A 27,042-nucleotide genomic window follows, 5' to 3' on the forward strand; every position below is an offset into this window, starting at 1 on the left:
TAGCTAGCTCTTGACAGTAGCTCACATACACACACTCTTGCCATTTCACACAGCACAACTTCTCACCGAGCGTCCGTTGATCCGATTCAAAGATAGCAGCTTGCACATCTCGCATGCCAAGCTTCTCGATCTACCGGCTACTGTACTACTGCAATGACAGATTAGACAACTACTTTTTTGCTACACAAACTAACGTAACAAACATACAACATATCAAGATTAGCTCCAACATATTGGGCAAGAATTCATCGCAAACAGCAGATTAAGGCATGATTACCTATACTGACTATTCCCTACGCTGCGCCAAACTGCCTAGTGTGACTAAAGCTGGGCAAAACTCTTATTGAGTAGAATCACCAGACAGAACCATCTCGTTCGGCCTCAATGTCAGCAAACCAGACTGGCGCGGCGGATCATTATTTTTCTTCTTTAATTTTGAGTCGTGAGAGGTCGATCCTTTTTTTCCTCTTTTTTTAGAAAAATGATTTTTTCCCCCCTCTTCTGAGCTGGCATATGTTTCTAGTGATATATGCGATTCATCAGGAGGGACATGGAAAAGGGTAGACACTACGTAAAAAAATAGATAAAGAAGATACAAAATTAGTGACAGATCATAATATAACTCGTCATTGATGATAATAGTGACCTATCACCTTTTCATAAATTTTTTAATTTTTTTTTTATGTTTCTCACCTCAACAGCACTACTTAGTACATAAAAGATGTTATCAATAGACTCGTGTTTCATATATCTTTTAGTAATATATTGGTTTCGTAGTAATTGATATTATATTGGTTTCATGGACTTGAAAGAAATGCATGTATGCTATAGATATGATAGTTGAGTCATCACTATGAAGGTATTTTTATAATTGGCAATGGTATCCATCTATTATAGTTAGATGCCTCTAGAAGCTCGAGTTGGTATAAACAAACCGAAACCTTGATATAAATGCCAAGTTGAATGCGCAGCTAAGAAGATAGAACCAAAACAGAATATTTTTTATTTTTCTCTTATTTTTCTTATCTCAATAGCACTAGAATAAGAACCATTATATTTTTCTACTAAAATTTGATATAAGAGATGACGACTATAGACACAAACATGCATTTCAAAATTAATGCAGAGACTTCAGTGGGTGAGAACTCAATCTTCCAAAGTCGAGAAGAAACCGATGTAACTTATTCTGTAGATATCTATAAAGTCAAAAAATATCAAAATCGGAGTCCGTATGCAAAAGTTATGCCTATTTTACCGAAGGCACTCCAGGTCACCTATCAAATTGTAATCGTTTGCATGAGATATTCAGAAATTCATAAAATATTTGTACAAATTTGGATGAAGAAAAATTTATATGTAAATTATAACCTTTGATGAAATTTGGTAAAATCAGTCATTAGTGATGGGTCAAGATTACGACCCATCACTAATCATCAGTCATTAATGACAAATCATAATCTTGATTCGTCACTATTCAATCATGAGTGACGGATCACGGTTGTAACCTGTCACTAATGATCTTCGGTAAAGAAGGTTAAAATGATGAAAAATCTAGTTTTTGTCACAACTATATGATATGTGAGGTGGTAAAGGGGCTACGTGCGCAAGAGAAGATCAATTCCCACGAAACATAGAGTATGAAAAATATTGTGAAAAATAGAAAGTAACATGTGGCGATAGGTCTGCGTTGGGATTGCTTGGATAGATTTTTTTTTACTTTTTTCTTGTCAAAAACACAAAAAATATTCGTCAGTGATCAGTGATGGGTAAAGATTACGACTCGTCATTAATAACGAAATATTAGTGATAGGTCACAGTTATAACCCATCACTAATGATCTCATCGATGACGGGTCATAATCTATCACTAATAATCTCTCATCAGTAACGTGTTCATGTGACATGTGTGTTACCCGCCACTAATAACAATTACCTTTAGTGAGAGTACTGTATACATTGTAACATGCAGAAAAGTTTACATCTTCGGCGAATAAACATACAGTAATGCATCTAAAAAAAGTACAATTCTCTATCTAGGGTAGTTAGGACTCAAATGAAAACACAGACCGTACGCCCACTTCCACTTCTCACGAAGCCAATGCAAGTATACCAATACGGGTGGCTTTAATTATACACGCTTTATACATTTTAGCGTCCGTGAACACATGTCGGTGAGGGTTCCTAGAGGATTGATTTGAGGTTCCTTCATCCTCGGTTTTAGAGAAAGCTTTGAAAGAGGTAGACCGGTCCAGTGAAGAAAGTAGATGTGGGTAACGTAGCATGGCGGTAGGGCACCGATAGTCGCGGGTGACAGAGAATGGCCAATGGGCTCGGGTGGGGAGGGGAAGCACGAATCCATCGAGTTAGCGTGATAGGGGTGGTGGATGCAGATCTGACAACGAAGACGTTGCCAGAGATGGCTGAAGGCGAGGGCATGGTGAGGTGGAGCGAGAGGTTAAAGACGGTTATAAACGATTGAATGCCTATTTAACGGGTCACAGTCATCATCTTGTTTAAAAAAATTCATGCACTGAATAATAAGATCGGCCTTAATTATACTTGTGAAGTACAACTATACGGCCATCCACCAGCAGCTGCCGCTACTTGGCCAAGCTAAGGACGAGCTAGCTGGCACCCGTAGAATACGTATACGTACGTACGTTCTGATCTGAACGAGTACTCGTAAGCGTCCTTCCAGTTGCCACTCTCATTAACTGCCAGCACATGCACGTTACGGTGCCCTGACAACTGTACCAACCTTCCTATCTGCAACCTATGCACCGCACGTACAACACGCATGCATGGTCATTAAGTACGTGCATGACTTTACTACAACTCGCTCGATCTGTCCAACGCCCGCTTTCCCCACCCGTAGCAAGGAACACCAACCTAACACCCACCCGTACAGCCCGCCGGCTGCCAACTTCCACACATGCATTTGGTGGTGGTGCGGAAGGCGGGGCGTCGGTGCCAGCACGAGGGGAGCCGCATCCGAGCGTCGCCTCGGTTGGCAAGGACGACGCGTGCGCCCGAGTCAGCGCGCGTTCGAGCGATGCTCGACGCGGGTTTGCATTGGATTTTTCTGGTTTAATTTCAGGTCTGCTTCTCGTGCGTGGAGTAAAAGGGGATCGTCCTACGAAACCGGTTGGTTTCATCGATTTCTCGAAGGACGTTTTGCTTCATATAGATGTAGGTCTGTATGTTTGTGGTGTGGTGTGTGTTGTGCGTATGCTTGTACGAACAGATGCTACATTTGTACCCAGTCAAGAGGTGTAAAAAAAAAAAGCACGAGGGGGAGGCAAGGAAACGGTCCGACAATGCAGGGTAAGCGAGAGGTGAGGAAAAGGCCCCGCAATACACGGTACAACACATTTTACATTGATATTGGTCTCGTCTAATATTGGTCCCGTCTAGGTATGTTTGTTTGAATTTTTGTTTTTGTTTTTTAAAAGCTATGTTTTTGGTTTTTTTAAAGTTGCTTTTAAATTTTAGCTGTTGATTTTTATAATAAATTTTTAACTTCTCAGCATACTGCTTCTCGGAAAATCTATTCCCAGCTAGTTCATCAGATCCTAGTTCATTTTCTCAGAAATAGACTCTAGCTTCTTCAGAAATCACTTGTCAGCAATCTTGTTTGTTTGAGCTTTTAGCTTCTAACAGCAGAAAAGTCAGAAGCAAAAACCCAAACAAATATGCCCTAAGACTTCTTCAACTAAGATACCCTCGATGTTACTATAATAAGATGCATGATATTGTAAGCATCTTATACATAATTTGTGGTATATATTATTATAATATGAGTAAATTTTATAAAACTATAACTATTTATACCTATAAAAAATCTATAACTTCTAGAATGAGTTTTACAAAACTATATGTACTTGTGCCCCTAGTACCACAAAACCATATTTTTTTGAATAAAACTATATTTTTTGTGTTTCACAAAATTATAGTTATACTTTTATAAAAAAATGTTGTTTCGTGTTAAAGGGTATAAGTACTTATAGTTTTATAAAACTCGTTTCAGAAGTTATAGTTTTATAATAGTTATATGTAAATATTTGTAGTTTTGTAAAATTTACGCTTGTAATATTGATATATTCTTCTTTTCTAGATTGGAGATAAGGACAACCAGAGAGAATGGTTCGAATGTGGAGCTTAATTGGCAAAAAAAAAACTAGCTGAGATGGAGGATTACGTATTCAAGGCTACGCTTAAGAAACAATACAAGAGACATATTTTTACCCTATAATTTTCGGCATGTGTTTCTCACCTACTCATTTTCTTTACTCGCAACACGATGCTAGGACTAATGGTTATGGTGACATATATTATATGTAGTTTTCACTAGATCCTCATTAACATTGAGCTAAACAAAAACAAGATCGTTGTCTTGAACTCACTAAACAAACTAAAAAATAGTACCAAGACCTTATAGATTTCCTCAACAGGTGAACTCGCTCATTTCATCTATAGATAAGTTATAGTAATCTTTCATTCTGTTGCATCTAAGTTTAATTTACTATTCACAATCACCATAGGGCATTTGTACATACTGTAAAAAAAGAGTGTGCAACATGCTCTATGCAAGAAGGATTTCTTTGTCTATACTAACTTTTCGGTATGTATAAATATTTATATATCATGATTCGTAGTAAATGACTCGTTCCACTGCTTTGAGGTTCCATTTGTTTTTTTAGTGTCACAAGCAGGACTAAGGCAACAATATGTGGGTTCTATGGATGCACATGCATGCGAGAATGCACCGATTCTAATGTCAAAGATAATAATGTTGAGGTATAATTACATATTAATGTCTACTTTTCAGTTTCTATACATGTTCATGAATTAATTTTTAATTTTTTCAATTGGTTAATGACAGCATATGAAGCTGAACACAATCTTACTACTACTCCATCAAATGATAGCCCTTCCAGAAGTGCTCTTGGCTTCATCAAATGATGGCGAGTTTCATGACCTGGTCAACCATGATGTAATGTTGTGGAGCTTCGTAACCAACTTAATCATATGTGTCCTTCGTTGTTGACTCATGCCCCTTTCGGCTTTGTGCCCTCGTCGTCCCGTCTAGGCTCCACGCCGACGTGCCACGGCGCCAGTCCTTCGACCGTGCGGTTGACAATACGTGCCGCTAACCGCCCCTCTAGCCACTAGGCCCACTGTCTCGTCCACGGATCCACACCACTACGCCGCCACTTCAGCCTTCGCGACTCCACACTCATATCTTCTCCTGAGGTGCTCAGATCCGCTAGCCTCCTTGGCTTTTTCTTCATCATTCGTTCGCCTCTGAACCAAGGCCATCGAAAGCGTGGGCTTGGTGCCTTGCTCGAGCAGTGGAGCAGCCCTTCACGCGCCAGGAGAACACCATCATCCAGACCTGCTTCGTTGGCTCGTCGCCGTCTACGGCCTCACGTTTAGTGGTAGTTAACTCAGCCTTTTGAAGTTCAGTGGTAATATACAAGTTGAATATATGATTAGGTGATTTGTGTGTCAAACTGTCAATTTAGGTACTTCATTGGATGTTAGTGTGTTCCTACTTAGTAATTTTGTGTTGCAATCTCCCAACAGGTATATTGATACATTGTTGATTTTTGTGGTGGCACTTAGATACATTGTTGTTGTATATCCATTACTGATATTGTCCTCATTTGAGTCAGTTTACATGATCCGAATGATCCATCGAGTGTCAAATTGTGAATGGTTGGATGTACATTCAAATCAAAAGTCCTATAACACAAATTATCACATGTTCAGAGGTGAGGTTTATGGTGCTAAGGATATGGTCATTACATTTTGGTTCTTTAGGATGTGTCGAATTCCGCATGGGGAGAAACTTGCACATGAAGGTTTGAAAGCCAGTTCAATTGTTAGGATCTGGTTTGGATTGTTTTAGAGATAAATTAAGATTCTGGACCTGTGTTATGGAAGTATTTTTTTCTATATGTTTTTCTTGTTTTAGGCTCTTTTTGTCTATTAAGGTTTAAAACTTCTTCATCATTCGTTTTTCTCAGACCCAACGAGTCCCCGCTAGGTTTCGAGTCCCCACCAGGTTCAGGTTCGAGGGCATAATTTAGCTCGTTTAGCCATTCAGATGCAAATCGACTTTTGAGTTTCGGGTTTCATGATAGACGAGTTTTGGCTCAACCCACACCCGACCCGTTACCACCTATACCAAGAGTACATAATATATATATATATATATATATATATATATATATATATGCTATACTACAACTTAGATATAGAATATTATCCTATGCCCCAAAACAGAACCAGCATCGTCCTGCCCGACCCGACAACCAACTCACCTCACCCATGCCTAACCCCAATCCGGCCGACCCAGCCAATGTCCCGCGCACCGAGTCGACCCACGCCCTATGCCTGACCCGTGTTCTTAGCTTAATCCCCCCCCCCCCCCCAATTTCTCATCCCTAAGAGAAGCGGTGGCGCCGAACGAGCACCGATGGAGGAGCTCACCTCGTACCTGCGCAGGTGCGCCCGACGACACGCCTCCCCGTCGATCTCGCTCCTCCTAGCGACCCAGCTGCCCTCCCCGGCGACCCAGCTCCGCTCCCTAGCTGTTTCCTCTGCACCCTGATCCATCCAGGATGATCATGTCCCCTTCCCACGTGAGGATCGGACCCCGGTGGTGGTGAAGGCCCTGAGCCCGACGACAAATCTCCTCGGCAGCTGTTGCGCAGCTCTCTGAGCCTCGCGGCTGATCTGCCCTCCGTTGGCGTTCAGTAGAGGTATCCCCAATTTAGTCTATATTTTTGCAGATTTTTTACCGTGTTTCTTCATGATTCAATCGGTAGAATCGATTTTGCAACTGAGACAAGCTTTAAATGAACGCCTGTTTGTTTCCATGAATAGGCTACTAGCTGTCACCATTCTCCCTCAACCCCGATTCAAGTGTGGGAGAGGTAATCCAATACTTTGTCCCACTTGCCTGTGGTGGAGAAAAGAGGCCCTACCTCCTGAAGTTTTTGGCTAAGTTGGACTTTGGAGTAGGAGATGCTTGCATCACTTGCCTGTGGACTCGTATCCTCTGACATCACCGAAAAAAACAGTGATTTGAGTTTGGATGAACAGTACCATAACATTATTTAAAAGCCTCTCTTGTCCAATTCAATGAATCTTGCAACCATTAAAGACAGAACAACATGGCAATACCAAACAACATGGAAAGTACATGTAATTTTTACAACGCGACAGTTCTTGCAAGAATATAAGTGATTTAGGATCTATAAACCTAGAACATCTTTATCACAGTGAGGAGTTCTGTCTACGGGAACGTAATCACAAATGTCATTGAAAGATGCCAAAAAGGATAATACAGGCTGTTTATTAACACAACAATATGAACCAAAAAAGGATAATACAGGCTGTTTATTAACACAACAATATGAACCAAAGATATGTGTAATAAAAAAATTGGCAGCTTCATACACATATGCAAGCAATTGATCTGCTTCCAAGCACTGCAATCTAATCAACTTCCACTCCTAGTACCGAAAATGTTAAATTCAGATAAATTCCAAGGAATAAGCATGGATAATCAGAAGTCCCCCTGATTAGTTGGATTAGAGTATGAAGCAAACCAAACACAGATAAATATCATGCCAAGATGATACTTTCCCACCATCAATTGCGTACGGGCCCTCTCCCAGCCATTTTCCAAAGGGTCGTCAAAGGAAGAAGAAGGGCATCCTCATCATTTTCAGATTCATCTCTCCTCTTTAGGCAAAAAATATTATTTTATTTGACAAGGTGTCTCCCAGCAAATAACCATGAAGTCAGAATGTCTTCCAGCAAAGATCGAATTTTGAATGTCTAAAAACTGTTATTACAATGTGCTAAAGACAAAAGAATTTTATAAGATTCAAGGCAGCACCAATGAACAACACAATATGGTCCCCAAATTCAGATTAATGTAACCAATGTGCCTGACACAAATCAGTGTTCTGCAGGACGGCGCTGAAATTTCAGCAATCATGTAGAGGGTAGAAGGATACAATCAAAAGCCGAAACTCTAGATTTTAACAATTGGTTTCGAAAGAATACTACATTCTGAAATTGGATCGGTGAGAAGAAACGCCCAATTCTTGGCCTCTTCCACATACTAATACATTATACAACAAATTTCCTCCTCATACACTACAACTGTTCCCGTAACATCAGCCAACCAGTTCCTAAATTCCAATAAGATAAGCCCCAACGTCGATCATTCAAAGCGTCAGAGAATAGCTAAACCAAAATATGTAGGCCTCTCAGGACCACAAGGATCATCACATCAACGCGTTCGTTTACGGCACACAAGCGAACAAATCGGATCCAATCACGAACCCAGGGGTCAAATGATCACGAACCCAGGGGTCAAATCAAACCAGAGCCAACCCATCCCCAACCCAATCGGACACAAAATTGATAACCCCGAGATCTGCTGGGTTCGGAGTGAGGTTATGACCACACAATCCGACCAGAAATCAATCGCGAAACGGAGCCCATCGCTGAGGCCTCCACAAATCTAAGGTTGGAAACATGGAACTAATCGAGGGAGGAGAGGGGAGGAATAGAAGGTCACCTCGGTTGGTGGTGCCGAACGGAGAACGGAGAGCGAGCGAGGCGGGCAGAGGAGGGGAAAGGCGATGCGACGACCTGACCGAGCAGGTGGGCGCGGTAGGAGACGGCGGCGGAGACTGCGCGGTAGCGGAGGGGGAGGACGAGGCCAGGGTTCCGGACGCGGAGGCGGAGCGCGAGGCCAAGGTCAAGCGCGGGGAGCGGCGGCGGGTTGACGCGGAAGCGTGCGACGCGGAGGTCGGCGACGCGGGCGGCGGGGGCGGACGGGTAGAGAAGGAAGGCGAGGCCCCGAGGAGCGCGAGGAGGAGGAGCGGGAGGTTCCGGGTGGAGCGGCGGCGGAGGCAGGTGGCGCGGCGCGGGCGCAGGCGGCGGAGGCGGAGGACCACGGGTGAGCAGGGGCACAGGATCGGGTTGGACGGGATCGGGGGACCACCTGTCATCAATAAAGAGAGGAGAGGAATGGAGGGAGGACGGCGGCACGTTCTGTTTGATCTAGGATAGACTATTATATTTTTAAATTGTAGAGATAGAGATATATTAAAATTATTAATATTACTTTGGTCTAATATCAATTTTTACTTTTTTTCTATTTTCGTGAGAGATTATCTAATTGATCATCAACAATGCGACTTATATTAATTGCTAGCGTGAATCCTCGGAACCATGTAACAGATTTTCACCCTCAAAGGATAAGATTATAGGCCCTTTTTTTAGAAACAAGATATTACTCGACTTCTATTGAAAGTCAAAAGGAGTCTTACAACAACAGCAACAAACCGAAAATAGAAACAAGGAAAGCAAAAAGGCTAAGAAAAACCCAGCAACTAGACAGTCACACAACCAAAACAACTCACCCATAAGCATAACAACCCCAAAAAAAAGAGACCGACAGACTAAGCAAAAATTGGGACCAGAAATTACAACTCCACAATATCAGAGACCAGAATCTGATTCCTTTTGAACGTCGAGATCCACTGAAGGATGTTGGACAGAGTTGCCTCCAAGGTTTTCCTATCCCCCAGTGTGAGCAGGATCTTCCATCTCTGCAAATACAAAATCCCGGAAAAAAATCACATCAATGGGAAGCAAAAGAAATTTCTTTTCTATCGTCATCCTATTACGAGCCCTCCAAATCGCCCAAGCTAAATCTGCAAAAAGGAAAACACCTAATTTTGTCAATCCTTTACGAAACAAACCAATCCATGAAGACAAAAACTCTCGCATAGAGTTGGGCTGAGAATTCAAATCGAAACACTCATTGAGACATCACCAAACAAAATGAGCTAAATGACAAGTAAAAAAGAATACGATCATTAGATTCTAACTTCCCACACAGACAACAGCGATCATTTTCTTTCCAACCCCTTCTTTTCAAAGCCTCAGCAAATTGTAATCTATTATGTAAGGCTTGCCAGAGAAATTTTTTGATTTTCAAAGGCAACTTGCTGGACCAAATCACATCAACACCTTTGCTGACAACATCACCAAAAGTCACAAACCAATATAGAGATCTAGTGGAAAATTTTCTGATTTTATCCAAAGCCCATAGCACCTCATCCTTCTCACCATTTAGAACCACCTCACTCAGTTTCTCATAGAGATCCTTAAGGCTTTTCTACTCACTCAGGTTTAAAGACCTTCTAATCCCAAGGCTCCAACCATTATCTCTGACACAATTTGCAACCAGAATGTCAGGATCATCATAAAGTTTGAAAAGGTCTGGGAACTGAACATGGATTGGAGACTCCCAAAACCAAATGTCTTCCAGAAAGTGACCTTGTCTCCACTGTTAACCTTGTAGTTAGCACCTCACTTAAAGAGATGCTTAACTTTATGCAACCCCTGGCAAAATTGGGAAGTTCCTCTTTTCTTGGAACTAAAAAACAGACCATCAAACATGTATTTAGCTCTCAGAATTTGACATCATGTCTTTTTACTGTTCCTAATAATCTTTCAGACCCATTTCACTAACAGACATTCATTCAGAATCTTGGTATTTGCAATCCCCAGACCACCAAACTCTTTAGGCCTATATATAACCTCCCACTTCATCATATGATATTTAAACTTGTCATCTGCACCTTGCCAGAAGAAGTTAGCTCTAATAGAGTCCATCTTGTAAGACTACATGCCCTTAGCTCACCTCCGCTATCAGCAATCGGTCAGATACAAACAAATGGCTCTTAGCGTGGGTGTTCACAATCATCACCATCTAATGGCCAGCATGCGATCCCTTCGTCCAACGGCGAAAGCTTGCCATGGTCCGCCGGCGAGCACTTCCTTCGCCACCTGTATTGGCACCAAGTCGGTTTGGTGGTGGTGGTGATGCCAATTCTACCAAGCTTAATTAGGAATGCATCATTAGTTTTGTATTGTTTGCCTCCTAGCAAAATCTGGAATGAAAACAGTACGGTGGGAGTATGCCCAATATCTGGAATGTGTGAATTATGCTTTGTTTTTTATTATTGAAGCTTGAAAGTTGCTGAAACTTGCTTGTATTTTTGGTTTTGAATTTTGAAACTTCGATACAACATTTGGAACAGTTGAATTTTTTTCCTTGAAACTCTTCTGAGATTTGAAACTTCAGTACAAATTCAACCAAAAAACATCGGAAACTTTGAGGTTCTAGTATGAAACTCTTGCAAAACTTGGGTTTTCGCTGTTAAGCTCGCCTGGAACTAGTTGAAACTCTAGTAGCATTGCTTTGAAACTTCACTGAAGACGTACTAAAACTTGCTACACAGTTGGGAGCTTCCCCCAGCGGTAGCATTGCTTTGAAATTTACCAGCTAGAGCTGATTCCCACATCCCAACACCACTGCCGGAAAGTATAACAAAAGAGAAATAAAGTCATCACACACTGAAAGTTACCTTCCTTGAATAGAGTTTTAAGCTCAGGATCCTTGATCATCGCCTGACCTATCTAACGAAGTGTAGAAAAACAACATCCTTTTCATGCTTGTCTCAACTGTAGCGTATCGCACTGTTGTCGGGCCATCTCAGTCCATTGCCATCACGCCATATATCTCAAACACCGACCAATTCATTCTTTAAATACATCCACAATATAGCACATCTTTACCAAAAACAGGTTTACAGCTATTACAAGCCACCTCCAATCAAAGAATGAAATAATTATGTTAAACTGAAAGTGCAATTCCTTGCCATTGCAGAACTCGCTCACTTTTCCGTCACGATTTTGGAAGCAGGCAATGCTGTAAGGTTGCTTTTGGAGATCTTGATCACGGTGCCTTGTTCCAGTAAGGTTGATTGATTGTCAAAATGCAAGACAGATTCAAGGTACTGGTTCTTCATCTCACATCAACTCATGCCATGCTTCTCCTCCGCGAATGGTCTGCACTAGTTGACTTTGCATTCGAAGAATGCTCCACCCCAGCAATGCTTTTGGGTTCAGAAAGCCTCTTCAGTCGATCACTGAATGATTCAGTTGTTCCATTTTTCTCTTTCTTCACCCCACTGAAGGATGGAACTGATTTACTCAGTCCATTGATACTGTTTGCCTTTGGAGGATTGCTCCCTGGACTCTTTCCATTACCTTTTGCAGCAATCCTCTTTTGCCTCTCTAATTTAAGCCTCTCCAGTCGCTTTATTTGCTCTTCTTCCTGAAATTGATAAAAGTTACTAGCAAGGCAAATATACAGATGGTAAAACTACCAAAAAAATAGTTGGTATGAGTTAGAACAGTACATAAGAATGAAATTATGTGTGAGAAACTCAGCCGCAAAAATATAAGCGCGATAAAGAAAATCACATTCTCTTTTTTTCTGAACTTTATCAACAATCATAAATTGATCAAGTAGGCAGATTACAAAACTAAAAAGGAAAAAGTAATGTCATACAAAGTTCTGGAGTAGGATACGTCCTCTTTTTTCTGGATGTAGCATTATTGGTAAAGTTCATAATATTTCTGAATTATGGGAAACTAATATAGAGGTTAACTACCTGAAATTCTATCTTACAAGAACTGCCAGCAACCATGTATTATTTCAAGAAACTACAGTGGATTGTGTTTAAACTTGGCCCTTCTTTAGATAGATTTTTTTCTAGCTTTTCCCTGGAAAAAGCAAGAAGCTATTCAATGGGCTAGCTTTTGGCCTTGACTTCTAGTGACTTTTGGCTGGCTGAGTAAGCGACTGTAGCTAAAATGAACTAGAAGCTGCGAAGCAGACAGAGAGAAGCTTTTTTGGCTTTTGGTGTGCTGAGAAGGTAAAAGTTTATTGTAAAATCCAATAACTAAAATTCAACAGCCACAGCTGCTTCCTCAGTCAGCCAAAAGCTCTAAAGCCACAACCTATCCAAACGGGGCCTTAGTCAGCTGCCCCTTTGAAAGGGATGATCAGAGCACAACAACGGTCTTTTGTCCCAAGCAAGTTAGGGTAGTCTAGAGATGAAACCCAACAAGAGCCTTCTAGTTCAAAACATTTATGCTCACAATATTTAGCCTTTTTAAATGCACAGAAGGGGAAATAGAATAAAATGTGCAATACCTGCTCTTTCTTCAGTTTCTGAAGGTCTGCTTTATATGCTCGCAGGTTCTGTGCACGTTTTTGTGCATCATTCAATGGGGTCTTTGGAGCTGATAGTCTCCTCAATAAGGCATCTTTCCTTCTTTTATCTGAACCATCCTTTGCGTTCCTTAGCTTCTCTATCTCTGCCTTCTTTACATCTCTGTTAATACTCAGCAAGACATCCTCTTCTTTTATATCTTCCACCTTCACGGTAGTCATCAGCATGTGGCTATTGTAATCCATTGCTGGATCATATCCAATCGGAACATCTTCGAATCCACGCTCCGGCATCAGTTCATCTGGCTCATAGAAAAGTTGATTTCCAGCCTTTCCATCTGACATTTTATGAATGCTTGTAGGAAGCTCAACACCTATGTCAATAGCAGTTCTACTTTCTGCTCCGAAATTATCCAGTGAGTTGGATCTAAGAGGAATCATAAAAGACTCATCCGCCACAGCATTCATATTCTTATCCTTCTGAGTGGGACTCTTGTACCGGGCCTCTGCAAGAGGATCCAACAAATTACTTCTGTCTATCTGCCTTTCCTGACCATAAACCATGAAGTCATCACCTGTCCCTCTCCTGTACCTTCCACCACCAGCTTCTATCTCCTTTATTTCACCATCCATATAGCTTCTCCCTTCCCCAGTCATAACAAGTTCATCATTGGACACAACCCGAATAGTTCTAGTCCTAGTCCTCCCACTGGCTGAATCAAAACCTACTGTGTTCTGTTCATAGACATTGCCAGAATCTCTCTCAGCTAAAAGAATAGGATCGGCAGCGTTTACATTCTTTTTTCTCCTTGATGGGGGCTCCTTTTCACCAGCAAACAGGTCTGCATCACTAGCTCTTGTTTTTTCTTCTGCTCTTAACAAGAAATTTTGGAATGCACTCCAGTTACCTTGGTCAGTATTTTGACCATTTGATGTTTCATCCTTGCTATACTCATCCCCAGAGTCAAAAGTAGTTTTCCTGCCTTCCTCTTTCTTTTTCTTTGAACTTGAACTTTTATGCTTCCCTTCTCTTGATTTTGAGTGTGAATCATCACTATCCTCAGATCCAACATCAGAATTTGATTGTGACTCAGTCTCTGATAAGCCATGCTTTTTAGATGTTACATTTACATTCCTGATAACAACTACACTAGGCTTCTTCTTCCCTGACCTCTTACCCTTTCTATGAGACTTGCGACCATGAGAACTTCCTCTTTCTGAACTGCTACTGTCACTTCCAACATCTAAAGTTTCTGAGTCCTTACTATCCGAGGAGTGCTTCCTCGAAGATTTCCTTCCTGAGTAGTGGTGCCTGGGGTCATCCACTGGAGGATATGGAGAGTAGTATGGATTCACCCCAGGATAGAATGGCACGCCTTGCATAGGATAAGGTGGGTAAACAGCTGCACCAGATGGAGGATGCATTGCCCATGGGGGATATGCTGCCTGATATCCCATCTGCTGACCAGGCTTCTGATCTGCAAAGCAGAAAGCAAATAATTTCTCAAGTTTCAGCAGTAAAAGGCAATCTAAGGTGCTTAACAGAGTGACAAGAAATGAACTAAACCTACGGTTGCACAATATTTTAACATAAAGATGCCTACTATTTAAATGAACTTTTCTGAGTGCATGAGACTACTTCCAATTAAGAACAAGCTGGATAAATACTGCAAAGTAAAGAGAAAATTACAACCCATTCCATTCTTGAAGAGGAAAAATAGGATAACACCTCCACCTAAAAACAGTACTATGAATTGCTGATAGTTCATTTTTGTTCCTTCCCACAACCAGAAGGAAACTTGAAACATAAAAGAATAGTACTGTTCTTAAGTACTTTCAGCGAATGCACAAAAATTAAAGTAACATGCTTAGCTTAAAAGAAATATATATTCATTTTTGGCAAGTATGTTCATTGAATGTTTAAAATCGAAGTGACATGTTTTCTTTTGGGAAGATGCAACAACATATACCAGCTTTAGCTCCATCCTCGCCATTTGCCTCTCCATTAGGAACAGACCCTGATTCCATGTTTTGCTTCATGTTGTCTCCCATAAACACAATGCCAGATGCATTAAATGGAGGAAATTCAGAGCGTGTAGACATTGCTTCAGGTTCAACTTCAATCCATTGTCCAGTTTCATGCTTTTGCTTCCACAGTTCAATGAATTGCGAACATGCCTTCCTGTTCAATTAGCAACATTAAGGCAGTTAGCATGCAAGATGTCCAGATGAAATTGTTATTAGTTTGATGAAATAAGTTGTGCAATTGCATGACTTAGCAATGCAGGATATTCAATATTAAGATACTGCAAATATTTAAAGTTACAATGAATAAAAGTTCAAGACAGCACAAATAAAGAGAGCATGGAATATCACAGTTGTCCACAGCTCACATTCACATTTGAATAAACATTATAAACATCTGATCTATCCACATTATTCTGAATTTAGGACAGGCTGGAATAAAAGAAGAGATGATAGAATCTTCAAGGAAAATTAGCAGCCCTGAAGTCATGTTAAAAGCACTCAAGAGATTAAGATGACTAGTTTAGTCCAGCATACAAAAACACCAAATAATGGTAAGGCTATACGTACATCAGACGTGAAGCACCAAAGCGCTCAGCAAATGCAATCAGGTAACCCAGGCTGTCAGTTTCAAACCCAGCCGCCACGGCACGAGCAAAAGCCATAGCCTGCTCTTTCCGTAAGACAGTTTTGCGGGATTCAAGCACTCTGAGCAGTTGAACTCTGCAGAAGTTGTAATTCTGTTAGCAGCTTTCTAGTATAGGACAATACTCACAATAGTAAGAAACAAAATCTGATCCCAGAGTATATGTGCTTCTTGTAATAGAGATCAAGACAATTAAACACTGAATACATAATAGTTTGCATATCTTTCAGATTTCTCAAATGCATTATTTATTTAAAGCATGCTTTTGTACAGCTATATTTGCCAGAAAATGTGAAGACTAATAAAGAACAATCTATAAAAAAAGATGTGTAAATACTTTGAATTCTCCTCCTGTGCTGTAGTTTCATTCTGCACTGGTGGCATAGGATGTGACCCAGGCTGTCATCAATCAAATATCTCAATCAGATTGTAGTGCTGGACAATAATACATTTACAGAGACAAAACATGGCTTATTCATAGGGAAAAATACAACCCCCCCCCCCCAAAAAAAAAAAAGTCACTTGGATTTTGACTTTCCCCCCAGAAATTGTTTTGTTGCAAACCCCCCCCCCCCCAAAGGTTTGGCTTTGTTGCAAAAACACCCCCAAAAATAAAAAAAATCACAAAAAATTCTAAAAAAAACTAGAGATAATTCTAAGACCTTTTGTGAATTTGTTTTTCAAAAATAATATCCTTTGCATCATATTTCATGGAGAGGAAGATTGAAAAAAAGAAAAGAAAAACGTGCAGCTCATTTATTAATTCGATTTAAATGCATAGTTAATTATTTACTAATCAAAAAATCATGAAACCAATTTTTTTAGTCTTCTTACATGATCCTCTATCTTCTAAAAATACATGAAATCTTGAAATAGTTATTGTAACGTGCAGGATTTAGTAAATGTGTTGCAGATAGATTAATTTATAAATAATCCATAACACCCCCAAAATTAGTGAAACCACTTTTATTAGTTTACTTAAACAATGATTTGTGTAGGAAAAATAATGGTAGACATGACAAAGTTAAAATAACATGAGTTAATAAATGAGCTGCACATTTTTCTTTTTTTCCGAACTTCCTCTCCATGAAATATGATGCAAAGGATATTATTTTTGAATTTTTTTTTTTACAGAAGGTCATAGAATTGTCTTTAGTTTTTTTAGAATTTTTTTGTGTTTTTTTTATTTTTTTGAATTGGGGGGGGGGGTGTTGCAACAAAGTCAAACTTTTGGGGGTTCTTTTTGCAACAAAGTCAAATCTTTGGGTTTTTTTTTGCAACAAAACAACTGCCGGGGGGAAAGTCAAAATCCAAGTGACTTGGGGGGGGGGGGGGTTATTACATTTTTCCCTTATTCATATGATCATACCTTGTAGACAACAATCGCTGTATCTGCAGCAGGATCATAATTTACCCGGCCACCTATTAGTAGATAAATAATGTCAGGCATGTTGTAGCAATAAATAAAAAGATACGACGGTAGGTAAGGAAAATAAAAGGATGAAACAGATCAATCCATCCCAGTCATCCCCTAAGCACGGAACATAATACCATCCAGAGTTCTAGTTGGCAGCAAGATTTTACTAAATATTCAGGGTTAAAATTATAAGAACTCCATATCTAAATCAATTTAACAAATTACATGGTAAAAACTAAAACTACTGGTTTCCACTTTGATAGCAAAGGTTCTCCTTAAATAAGATAAAACATATTGGCTCTTCCTTCATCCCTGACATCTTGGGGGTTGAATAATATGTACCCAACTCTAATGGTCCCTGATGTCACACCAAACTTTTTTTTAGGAAAATTTCACACCAAACTTCATAATGACTAGAGTCCAAAATAATCAGAGCGATTGCAGCTTGCATTTTTCTTTTTGGTGGTCCAAGGAAACACTGTTATACAACATGCACTGTTCAATACAACATGCTAAAAAAACAACCAAGGTGGTGCCATGTTATACCTTCATTGCTTTCAGTCAACTTTCTTCCATGGTCTTCTACCTTTTAAATGACAAGCAAGGATATGTCATCTCTCATCTTTCTAAAAATACACACAGTACCAACTCATAACATACAGTTCTCCACTTACAGATCTTAATCCAAGATTATCATTGCCCTGGATGGCGATGGCGTCCTCCAGCTGCAGGATCTCAGACTCCAGTGTTGTCACTCGCTCAAGGACCTCCGGAGTACTCACGAAACGCACAAATCTGCAAACAACTAACATAAAAATTGACCCAACTGGTACTGCCACGAGTAATTGCAGAAATTTAGACACCAACCTCTCCACGGTGCCTCTCGTAAACCATGGTGCATTGATGCCAGAGCTTGGTTCGAGCGTGATCGAGTACCCTCCCTTGGCAATCTGATCCTGAGCAGCCTTTAGGTGCGCCAGGAACGGCTTCAGCAAACCGGATGCAAGCTTCTCCTTCCGGCCATTCACTATCAGAACCAAATCAAACCTGAAACAGTACAAGGACAAGTCCCGTCAGACGTCTTGGACGGTGAGTTGGTGATACTGCCACAAACATAACCAAACAGTAAGCAAAACCATGAAGTGTATAAAGAATTAATCTGTTCTGTGTTAAGCTGCCTCACAATGATCACCAGATCTACTACTAATTTTAGCAATTATAACGCGACCGCAAAGCCCAACATGATAATAACAGAGACCAAAACATTTGCTACTCCAAATTGCACGAAGATTACAACTTTCTTCAGTCCTGACATCAAAGAAAACAATCATAGGACAGTGCAAATAAACATAACTACTCTTCAAATGTCAAGCCTCTAAGTAATAAAACCATCAAACCCAGGGCACATGAACCGTCACAAAAGGCCAAACTTTGTAACCCCAAGATAATCTTAAAAATCAGTTCTTGCTATCATTCCACAGATAAAACCCAATGAACCAACGATGCACCGAGTCGCCGCTGGTTCATGAGGAGATCTAGGATGCTCTCACCTTGTTCGGGTGGGGGTGAGCTGGAAGACCACCGAATCCAGCCGCGCGTCAGGCCTCATCACGCTGAAGAATTCCACGCAAGAACCTCCCCTCGCTTGGTTCTCACCCTCTCCTCTTTGTATCAGATCTTGCAGGCAGATTTAGCAACAAAAGGGAGCGCAAAAACTGCAAGAAGAAGCAGCGCTTTGCTTGTGCCGGATGCTAACCTCCCCACTGGGGAAAGGGACAAGCAGAAAGGAGAGGCTAAAGCAGGAGGCTATAAATCTCGAGCAAATGCAGCTCTGGTGCGGAGTGGGGGAAAGAAAATATCCCAGAAATTCAAGAACACGGGGTGGATGGAGCAGAAGGGAATGAGTAATTAAGCCCCAGTACTAAGAATCGATGCGGTGGCAATAAATAGTTCTTCGGCACAAGAACACTGTGTGTGCGAGTGTGAATGCTAGAGAGAGAGGTGTGGAGGTGGGGTTGCGACTTGCGAGTAGCAGTTATTAATAAGGGCAGCTACCACGGTTACTGAAACAGTATATTTTTTAAAATATATAGAAGTTTTATTATTTTTAATATTTTATACTCATAAAAAAAAGGAAGAGGTGCTAAGGTAAAATTTGTTTTGCATTTAGAGCTACCTCTTATCGAGAGATAGTTTTCCAAGATTTTTTTTCATATCTATAAAATAAGAGGTAGTAGCTAAATATTATCTTCACATTCACATATTACTCTCCTCTCCGCGTTTCTACAATAAGCGCCAGTAGCTAGCTTAACTATTGGATGTATCCTTATGCAAAAAATAGCATGAAAAAGATGGTCTTTTTTTTACTTTGGGCCCTCCACTTTTACTGTATTGTTACTAATATTAGCACTAATGGCATGCGAAACTGAATCCTTGCCTATGCTATGCTTACATGGAAATTTGCACTCGGGCGCATGCTTGCGAAGGCGCCATTTCAACCACCATTCCACTCTGCCAGCAAGAGAAGAGCTTGACATGAAAGGGACTTGACAAAGAGTGTTGCTGTTTTTTTTTTTTTAGAAAATTACCAAGCTTTCCGACTTCTTTTTTATTTGTCCTACCGTACATATGTCACGGTTGATGCTTATGGTAAGTGTTGGTGTATCAAATAAAGGGTTTATAAAAGGTGCAATGCCGTCAGAGTAAGTTGCATGTCTGTTACTCCATAACGATGATTTGAGTTAGATATTAGAATAAGCGGAGGCCATCTGTGTGGGATCCGAATGTAAGTTCTCCCTCTTCTTACTATATAAAGAGATGATGACCCCGTCTGTAACTAAGAAAGATCAATTCTGGCAAACTGTTAGAACACCATCTGTAACCAAGTGAGATCTACGAACACAAACACAGGACGCATGATTGTTATCCTCCGGGAGATCCGAACCTGTATAAACCCTAGTGTCCCCGAATCCATCATCGACACACTGACACACCCAGTCCCTGAAACACCATTCACGCACCCACTATCCAACATACCTCGGAATCACTGTCAGAGATTTACCCTCGACAGTAAGTGTCAAACTATTCTGGTGAACTTGTGATGTTTGGTTTTAAATTACTAGTTTTTTCTATTAAGGCTTCTCTCAATGCTTTATCTTAACTTATGTCTTGGATATTAAATGGAAGATGAAACGGATGTTGCAAGCAATTAAATGATAAAAGAGAATGAGCTATTATCTTGTAAAAGAAAAACATGCAGTTTTAAAATCCTAGAGACAAGAAATAACAAAATGTATATTAGGGGAAATGCATTGTCCTCAGTCCATATTCTCGTATTTATCTATTGGTTATATAAAACTCTCTAGATGCCAGCTATAAATAATATGCATTAGAAGAATTATTTCTCATCTTTCCGGTGCTGGGCTGTCATTTCAAACTATGTGAGAGGGCAATTTGCCGGTTATTATGGTAGTATCAATTGCCGACAAAACAAAAGGTTGTGACACAAGCTATGTGAACCCTTTTTTCGTTAAGGTGTTCGACAAAAAAAAAAAATTGGATTTGCATGTGAGACACTATAGTACTAGGAGGATATGCAGCATTAACAAGTGATTAAAGGGTACATTTCATTCTTTTTAAGATGATTGGGTGCGTCATCTTTTTTTTCATTGTACCGACAAGTGCATCAAGCCCCTTGGTTTCAAGGCACCTCTTTCCACCGTGGCAGAGGGTTGGTCCGACCTGTCGCACGTGCTTTTGTGCTGTTCTGGCCAAGTTGCCATTTTGCCACGTACGGCAACATCTCATTCATTTATATATTTAGCAGTACAAGTGCTGAGATATATATAGGTGCTGCTTACTATTACTTATTAAAAAATGTCGATGCATAACATTGCTAAAACAACAGCAATGCACTGTAAGATTTTTTTCAGGTAAGTAATGAAATTTTGTCAAGGCTGTCTTGTTTCCTGAAATTTGTGCTTGTCCGATCAGAAAATGACGCTTTTACCCTTGTTATAAAGCTAAGAAAATGGCTCGAATTTGGATGCAAGTTTACTACTCTCGCCAATTAAAATAAGTATCGTTTGGTTACATACAACCAGTTTTTTTAAATTTTAACTATAAATTAATTTTTATATATTAAATTTGAATACTTAAAAATAATATGAGTAGATTTATCTAAAAAAATATTTTTATAATAATATATTTTTCCTATCTTTTTCGAAATCGACACATTTTTCGGATCGGAGAAAGTAGTAGTTCTTAGGACATCTTTAACAGATACTCTAAAAATTTATCCCCTATAATACTATTACAGAATCTCCTAACACTATTATAACATCCTCTATTTTTCATCTCCAACAACTACTCTATTTCCTACTTTATATTACTCTTTTCTTCCCTCGGGACCCACAGTCATACTATATAAACAGTATTAGGGTTGCTACAGTAGTACATAAATTTGGAGCACTATCTTCTCACTCCGCAACACTGTAAAGCTTGATACCGTATCTGTTGGAGAGCTGCGGATGCTGAGAGGAGGCAAAAAGACAGTAGACCAGTCGGCCAGTGAAGCGGCAAATGGATACCAGAGCTGTTAGAGATGGGGTTAGTAATTTAAAGTCGCTGTAACATGTGGTTGACTTTTCTTGTTCGGCATCCACCCTGGCACCTCTACCAGGTCCATGTGGCAGCAGATCGATCAGATGCATCGATCCCAGCCCCAGATCGATCGAAACCCCAATCATTAGTGCTATGCAATCCTAGCGACGAGCCGATGCTGTATTCTAATCCTAGCACTGGAAAAGGGCGATCTGCCAAATATTCAGTGGTGCGAGGTGATGTGTGCAAAGAAGGCAATGGAAAATGGGACAAGAGCAGCAAGAGGCGAGCGCCTAGGATTCCCAGCAAGACAAGCCTGGAAATCGACGAGGGGCAGGCAGGGTAGGGAACAGAAGGACGGACGGACAGATGCGCTGATTCGAATTCGATACACGTAATTTGGAAATCGAAAAGAAATAGGACATATGTTCCTTGCATGAAACCACGAAAAAAATATGGCTTACAATTTCCCGGGTCTTCATGTTACGACATTGCAAAAAAGAAAAGAATCATCTCATGTTCAAATAGAATTCCAATGATGAAATCATTGCTACCGAATACACTTAGTCCTTGGTAGCAAAAGACGGTCCTAAAAGGTCTGATTGTTAAATTTTTAGAGTAACTTTTAAAATAAAATTAGTAAGAGCTTCGCTAAACGTTAGTCTGTAGTTTTTAACTTTTAAAGTGATTCTGTGAAAATGATTTTCTAAAATAAACTTAGATGCTTAGAGCTAAAATATCAGCCTTTTCTAATTCACTTCCCCTACATAGTCACTTCCTTTGTAGATTACCCTAGAGAATCATTTTTAATCACAGAATCATCTTTCCCTAAAAAATTATTTTTCTCAGAAAATTTAGATTAGGAGGAGCACTACCAAACATGTTATAAGTTTCCCCTTCTCTTTCTTCCCCTTTTTCTTTCATGTCATTTCTTCCCCGCTCTTTCTACGTTAATCATGGGAAGTTGGTCCACTCTTCATCGCCTATCTCTCCATGAACTTGGTAGTTGGAATTGTCCCCTCCATGAACTTTGAACTCGCTTTAAAACTCATAGAACCACCTTGAACTCTCAACATTCAACTCTAAATTCAATTAAAATGAAACTTTGAACAAAAAATCATAAATTTTCACCTCCAAATTCACAGCTGAACCATTCAACTTTGATCTCAATTAAATTGAAACTTTGAATCCTAAATCATCCATCTAACTTGAAAACCTAACTTTTAACTCTGAACAAGCAATTATCCCCGCTTCATTTGAGTCAACATTGAAACACAAAAAGAAAATCATGGATTTATAGTTTTTTTTGGGAGGGGGGGGGGTGTGGGAGGAGCTAGCTTCGATTTGGCAGAGCCAGTCAGAGGGAGAAGCAGGAGAGGCCGCACGAGAGAAGCGTGAACACTGGCCGGGGAAGCTCTTTGCATGTCACGTTGAAGACGAAGAGGTGAGGATGAAGAGAATAGGCGAGGGATGAGTGGCGTTGATGCATTTCGCACGAGCACAATAGAAAAGAATGTCGCGCGAGCACAATGTCTAAGCTCGTCACATGCAGTGAGTGCTTGACATGTCCGTTTACATGAGAGTCAGAGCATGCATGTTGATAGTTTACTATTGGTTAATTTACTTTCAGTCGTCTGTAGGGTCAGCTCTGATAGAACCGGGGCTAGTTAATGATGAGCAATGATGCCATTGATCTCCCTTTTGCAGAAACCAATTCCGAAGTATGCATGTGATTATTTCGATGGAGATATGAACTGGATGATCATCATGTTTGTTTAGAGGATTAGAGGTGTCACGTCCAAAAAACGTTAATTATGTCGTTAAGCATGTGTAACTATGATTGTATTATGTTTTGTGCGATTGATTATCAATTCGAGTTTAAATGTGTTCCAAAAGTTATGTGTTTCGAACCTTCATATATATGTGAGTATTTGAGAGTGAAAATGACTTAGAAGCTAATTAGAAGAAACCACATAGATATTAGAAAAGAAAAAGAAAAAGGAAAAGGAAAAAGAATAAGACTTTCAGTACCAAACCACTCCCATAGTCTGACCGTCAGTACACAGAGCGTCCATTAAGAGGGATCGATCACACATTCTCTCGCTCTATCTTTGTCTTTTGCTCTCTCACTCTCTCCCTCACTCAAGCCCTAGAGAGGGAAGAAGAGATCACCACGATGGCTTTGACGACTGGAAATGAACGGAGGGGACTCCCTCGAGCTTCCTTGAGGTTTCCCTAAGCTCCTCCTCTCTTCTCCCTCGCCGGAGGAAAGTTCATCCAACCACAAGCCCATACGCCATTCTGGAGCCCAATCTCCAAAATAGAGCTTCTCCGGAGTGAATTGATCCGCTAGAAAGCTTCCCTACACTAAGATTAGACATCCTCTACCTTTTTCCCATCATTCTCAAGCTCTAATCAATCTCCATTACATTTAGACCTAAGCTTAACCCTAGCCTAACGCTTATCCATGGGGTATGTTGAGTTTAGCTCGGTGAATGCTATCTAAATCACTTTATAAGTACTCCACTAGTCTCATAGAACATTTTGATACCTTTTGTGATCGAAGGTTTCGCCGGAGCCTTCGCCAACGGCCTCAAAAAGTGGCACTAATAGAGTCTTACGGTCTGACCGCTGACATACCGTCGGTCTGATCGCCAAAGGCTAAAACCTTTTGTACACCGAAGTTTTGATCGCCACTTCAACACTGGTCTAATTGCTAGCCACTTAAAGCTATATGCACTTAGGTTGTCTTATCCAGGGTTTTAAACTTCAATACCCCAATCATTTGACGGTCTTTTGCAAACATTTTCGAAACACGACACTCTATCAATGTTCAAGCATGCATCATATGTATACTTTTCCATCGTTTGATTATTTATGCAATGCATTCTTAATTCATTTAGAGAGCGTTACGCCGGTAATCCAAGTGAGTAAAGGCGACACCAATCTACCAAAGTTCTGTGAGTGTTGCGTTAGGAGTATCAGGTAACTGCCAGAGTAGCAAGACAAGCATATAAGCATATTGCACCTTTGTTGAATTGAATGGAGTCTAAATTGATAAGTTGTCGCTTATGTATCATTGCATGGTTAGCAAATCATTGTCGGGTTTATATGGGTAGAACCTATATTGAATTGTATTACCTCTACCTTGAGTTGTTGATTATACATATTCTTGTAACCTTGATAACATTGTTGATGTCTAACTTAAGAGTTATTCAAAATGCTTAGAAATGCATAGGTCCCCGGTAGAAATCGAGCGATGGTGCAACAATTGTTCACGAGCTTAGGGCTTACTTAATATTTACGAACATAATGACAATGATGTGGGTTGTATGAGAGGTGAGGTTGATGCGAGATGTGGACGGTGCTAGAGGTATCTTCTGCACCGGAGGAGTTCCTCAGTGTAGTTCAAGAGAAGAACTCGAATGCCATAGATTGCTTGCATTGTTTAAGCACTGTTCGTTGGTGCGGTTGGCTTACACTTTCCATACTTATTACATGTCACATATGGGAACGATAAGCCGAATATCTTTGTAGTTGTAGCCTTTTAGCATGCGAGTTGATAGTGTCGTGGGCATAATAGGCTTGTAGAGGTATCTAGTTTGCTCTAGGAGTAGTTTTGGATGACCCCCCGCACCTATCGGTGCATGATCAAACGGTTAGTGCTTGTTGAAAAAGGTTGACATGAGTACCCCTTACGTGGGCCTGTGTGGACACGTGAGCCAAATGGTCCTTGAGTCGTATAGGTAAATGAGTACCCATTACACGATGTAAAAATAATTTGAATTACTGTGCACTCAGTCATAAGCATGCATATTTATCCGGGAAGTATCAAAATGTACCAAGACCTCAAGCTAAGGTTTTGGTGGACTCGCATGAAGTGAGAAATCGCTCGATATGTTACTGAGTATGATGTCTACCAAAGAGTGAAGGCCGAGCATCTTAAGACGGTCGGTATGCTTCAACCTTTGCCTATTCTCTCTTGAAAGTGGGAGGAGATCGGAATGGACTACATTATAGGATTGTCGAAGACCTCGCATGGATATGACTCAATTTGGATCACTGTGGACCGGTTGACAAAGTCCACCCATTTCTTTCCTATCAAGACCACATATTCGGTTAAGTAATATGTGAAGTTCTACCTCACTCGGATTGTTTTCCTTCATGGGATTTCGAAGAAGATCATCTCCGATCGAGGCACTCAGTTTACCTCACATTTCTGAAGGAGTCTTCATGAAGCTATGGGAACCGAGCTCTTCTATAGTCCGCTTACCACCCTCAAACCGATGGTCAAACCGAGAGGGTGAATAAGGTTCTAGAAGATATGTCGTGAGCTCATGCTCTCACATATGGAAAGAAGTGGAAAATTTTCTTACCATTCTCTGAGTTCTCATACAACAACAGTTATCAGTCGAGCATTGAAATGTCGCCGTTTGAAGCTCTCTATGACTGAAGATGCTGAACGCCGTTGAATTAGTCTGAATCCGGTGAAAGGGTTTTTCTAGGCCCAGATTTGGTCAAAGAGGCAGAAGATCATATTCTAACTATTCGCAAGTGTCTCCTCATGGTTCAGTCCCGACAGAAGAGCTATACAGACTGCCGCCAATGAGAGTTTGTGTTTGATATTGAGGACTTTGTATGTCTCAAGGTATCGCCTCTCAAAGGGGTTTGACGCTTTCAAGTTCGAGGAAAGTTGGACCCTCGTTATATAGTACCTTTCCAAATTATTGCTTGATGTGGAGAGGTGACCTACCAATTGGACTTGCCTTCGTCCCTCTCCGCTATTCACAATATGTTACATGTCTTGCAACTGAAGAAATGCCTTCGAGTTCCAACCAAAGTCATTGAAGTTGCAAATCAAGAATTGCAACCAGATCTCTCATATTGCTAGCGGCCAATTCAAATCTTAGACGAAGCGGAACACAAGACTCGAAGACACTCTATTAAGTTCATCAAATTCCAACGGAGCAACCACACCGAGGATAAAGCAACTTGTGAGCGTGAGGATAAAATTCGCTCCAAATATCCTGAACTTTTTGAAAATTTGTAAATGTCGTTGTAATTTTGCATAATTGGAGCATATCACATGTCTATAGTTATCACCATGTTGAATGGTAAGTTTGTTCCGAAAGGATTGCGCTTAGAAACCTTTCGAACCGGGAGAGTATACTCCTAACGATCTGACTATTGTTGATCTGCCGGTCTGATCGCCAGAGGCGTTTAGAACCCA

At 40.5% G+C, this 27,042-nt stretch overlaps 1 protein-coding gene and 1 pseudogene across 1 annotated transcript; both read right to left on the reverse strand.

Moving 5' to 3' along the window:
* Positions 1–7,296: 7,296 nt before the first annotated feature.
* Positions 7,297–9,093, reverse strand: LOC133891583 (uncharacterized; annotated as a pseudogene).
* A 2,348-nt stretch (positions 9,094–11,441) lies between these two features.
* On the reverse strand, positions 11,442–19,236 carry LOC133890796 (COP1-interacting protein 7-like). Its single transcript, XM_062331353.1, has 10 exons — positions 18,761–19,236; positions 18,078–18,257; positions 17,885–18,005; positions 17,757–17,796; positions 17,163–17,215; positions 16,131–16,192; positions 15,718–15,870; positions 15,093–15,304; positions 13,105–14,600; positions 11,442–12,219 (listed from the first exon to the last, which is right to left on the reverse strand). Exons 1-10 carry the CDS (start codon positions 18,817–18,819, stop codon positions 11,923–11,925), a joined length of 2,673 nt encoding a protein of 890 aa, XP_062187337.1. The 5' UTR covers positions 18,820–19,236; the 3' UTR covers positions 11,442–11,922.
* Positions 19,237–27,042: the final 7,806 nt, after the last annotated feature.

Source organism: Phragmites australis, chromosome 14 (genome assembly GCF_958298935.1).
Source record: "Phragmites australis chromosome 14, lpPhrAust1.1, whole genome shotgun sequence".
Lineage (NCBI taxonomy): Eukaryota > Viridiplantae > Streptophyta > Magnoliopsida > Poales > Poaceae > Phragmites > Phragmites australis.

Coding starts and splice junctions, on each gene's coding strand:
- LOC133890796 (XM_062331353.1), bottom strand. CDS start 18,819: ATGAGGCCTGACGCGCGGCTGGATTCGGTGGTCTTCCAGCTCACCCCC. Junction 17,797..17,884: donor ATAATCTTGGATTAAGATCT/GTAAGTGGAGAA, acceptor GTCATTTAAAAG/GTAGAAGACCATGGAAGAAA. Junction 14,601..15,092: donor CGAGGATGGAGCTAAAGCTG/GTATATGTTGTT, acceptor TCTGCTTTGCAG/ATCAGAAGCCTGGTCAGCAG.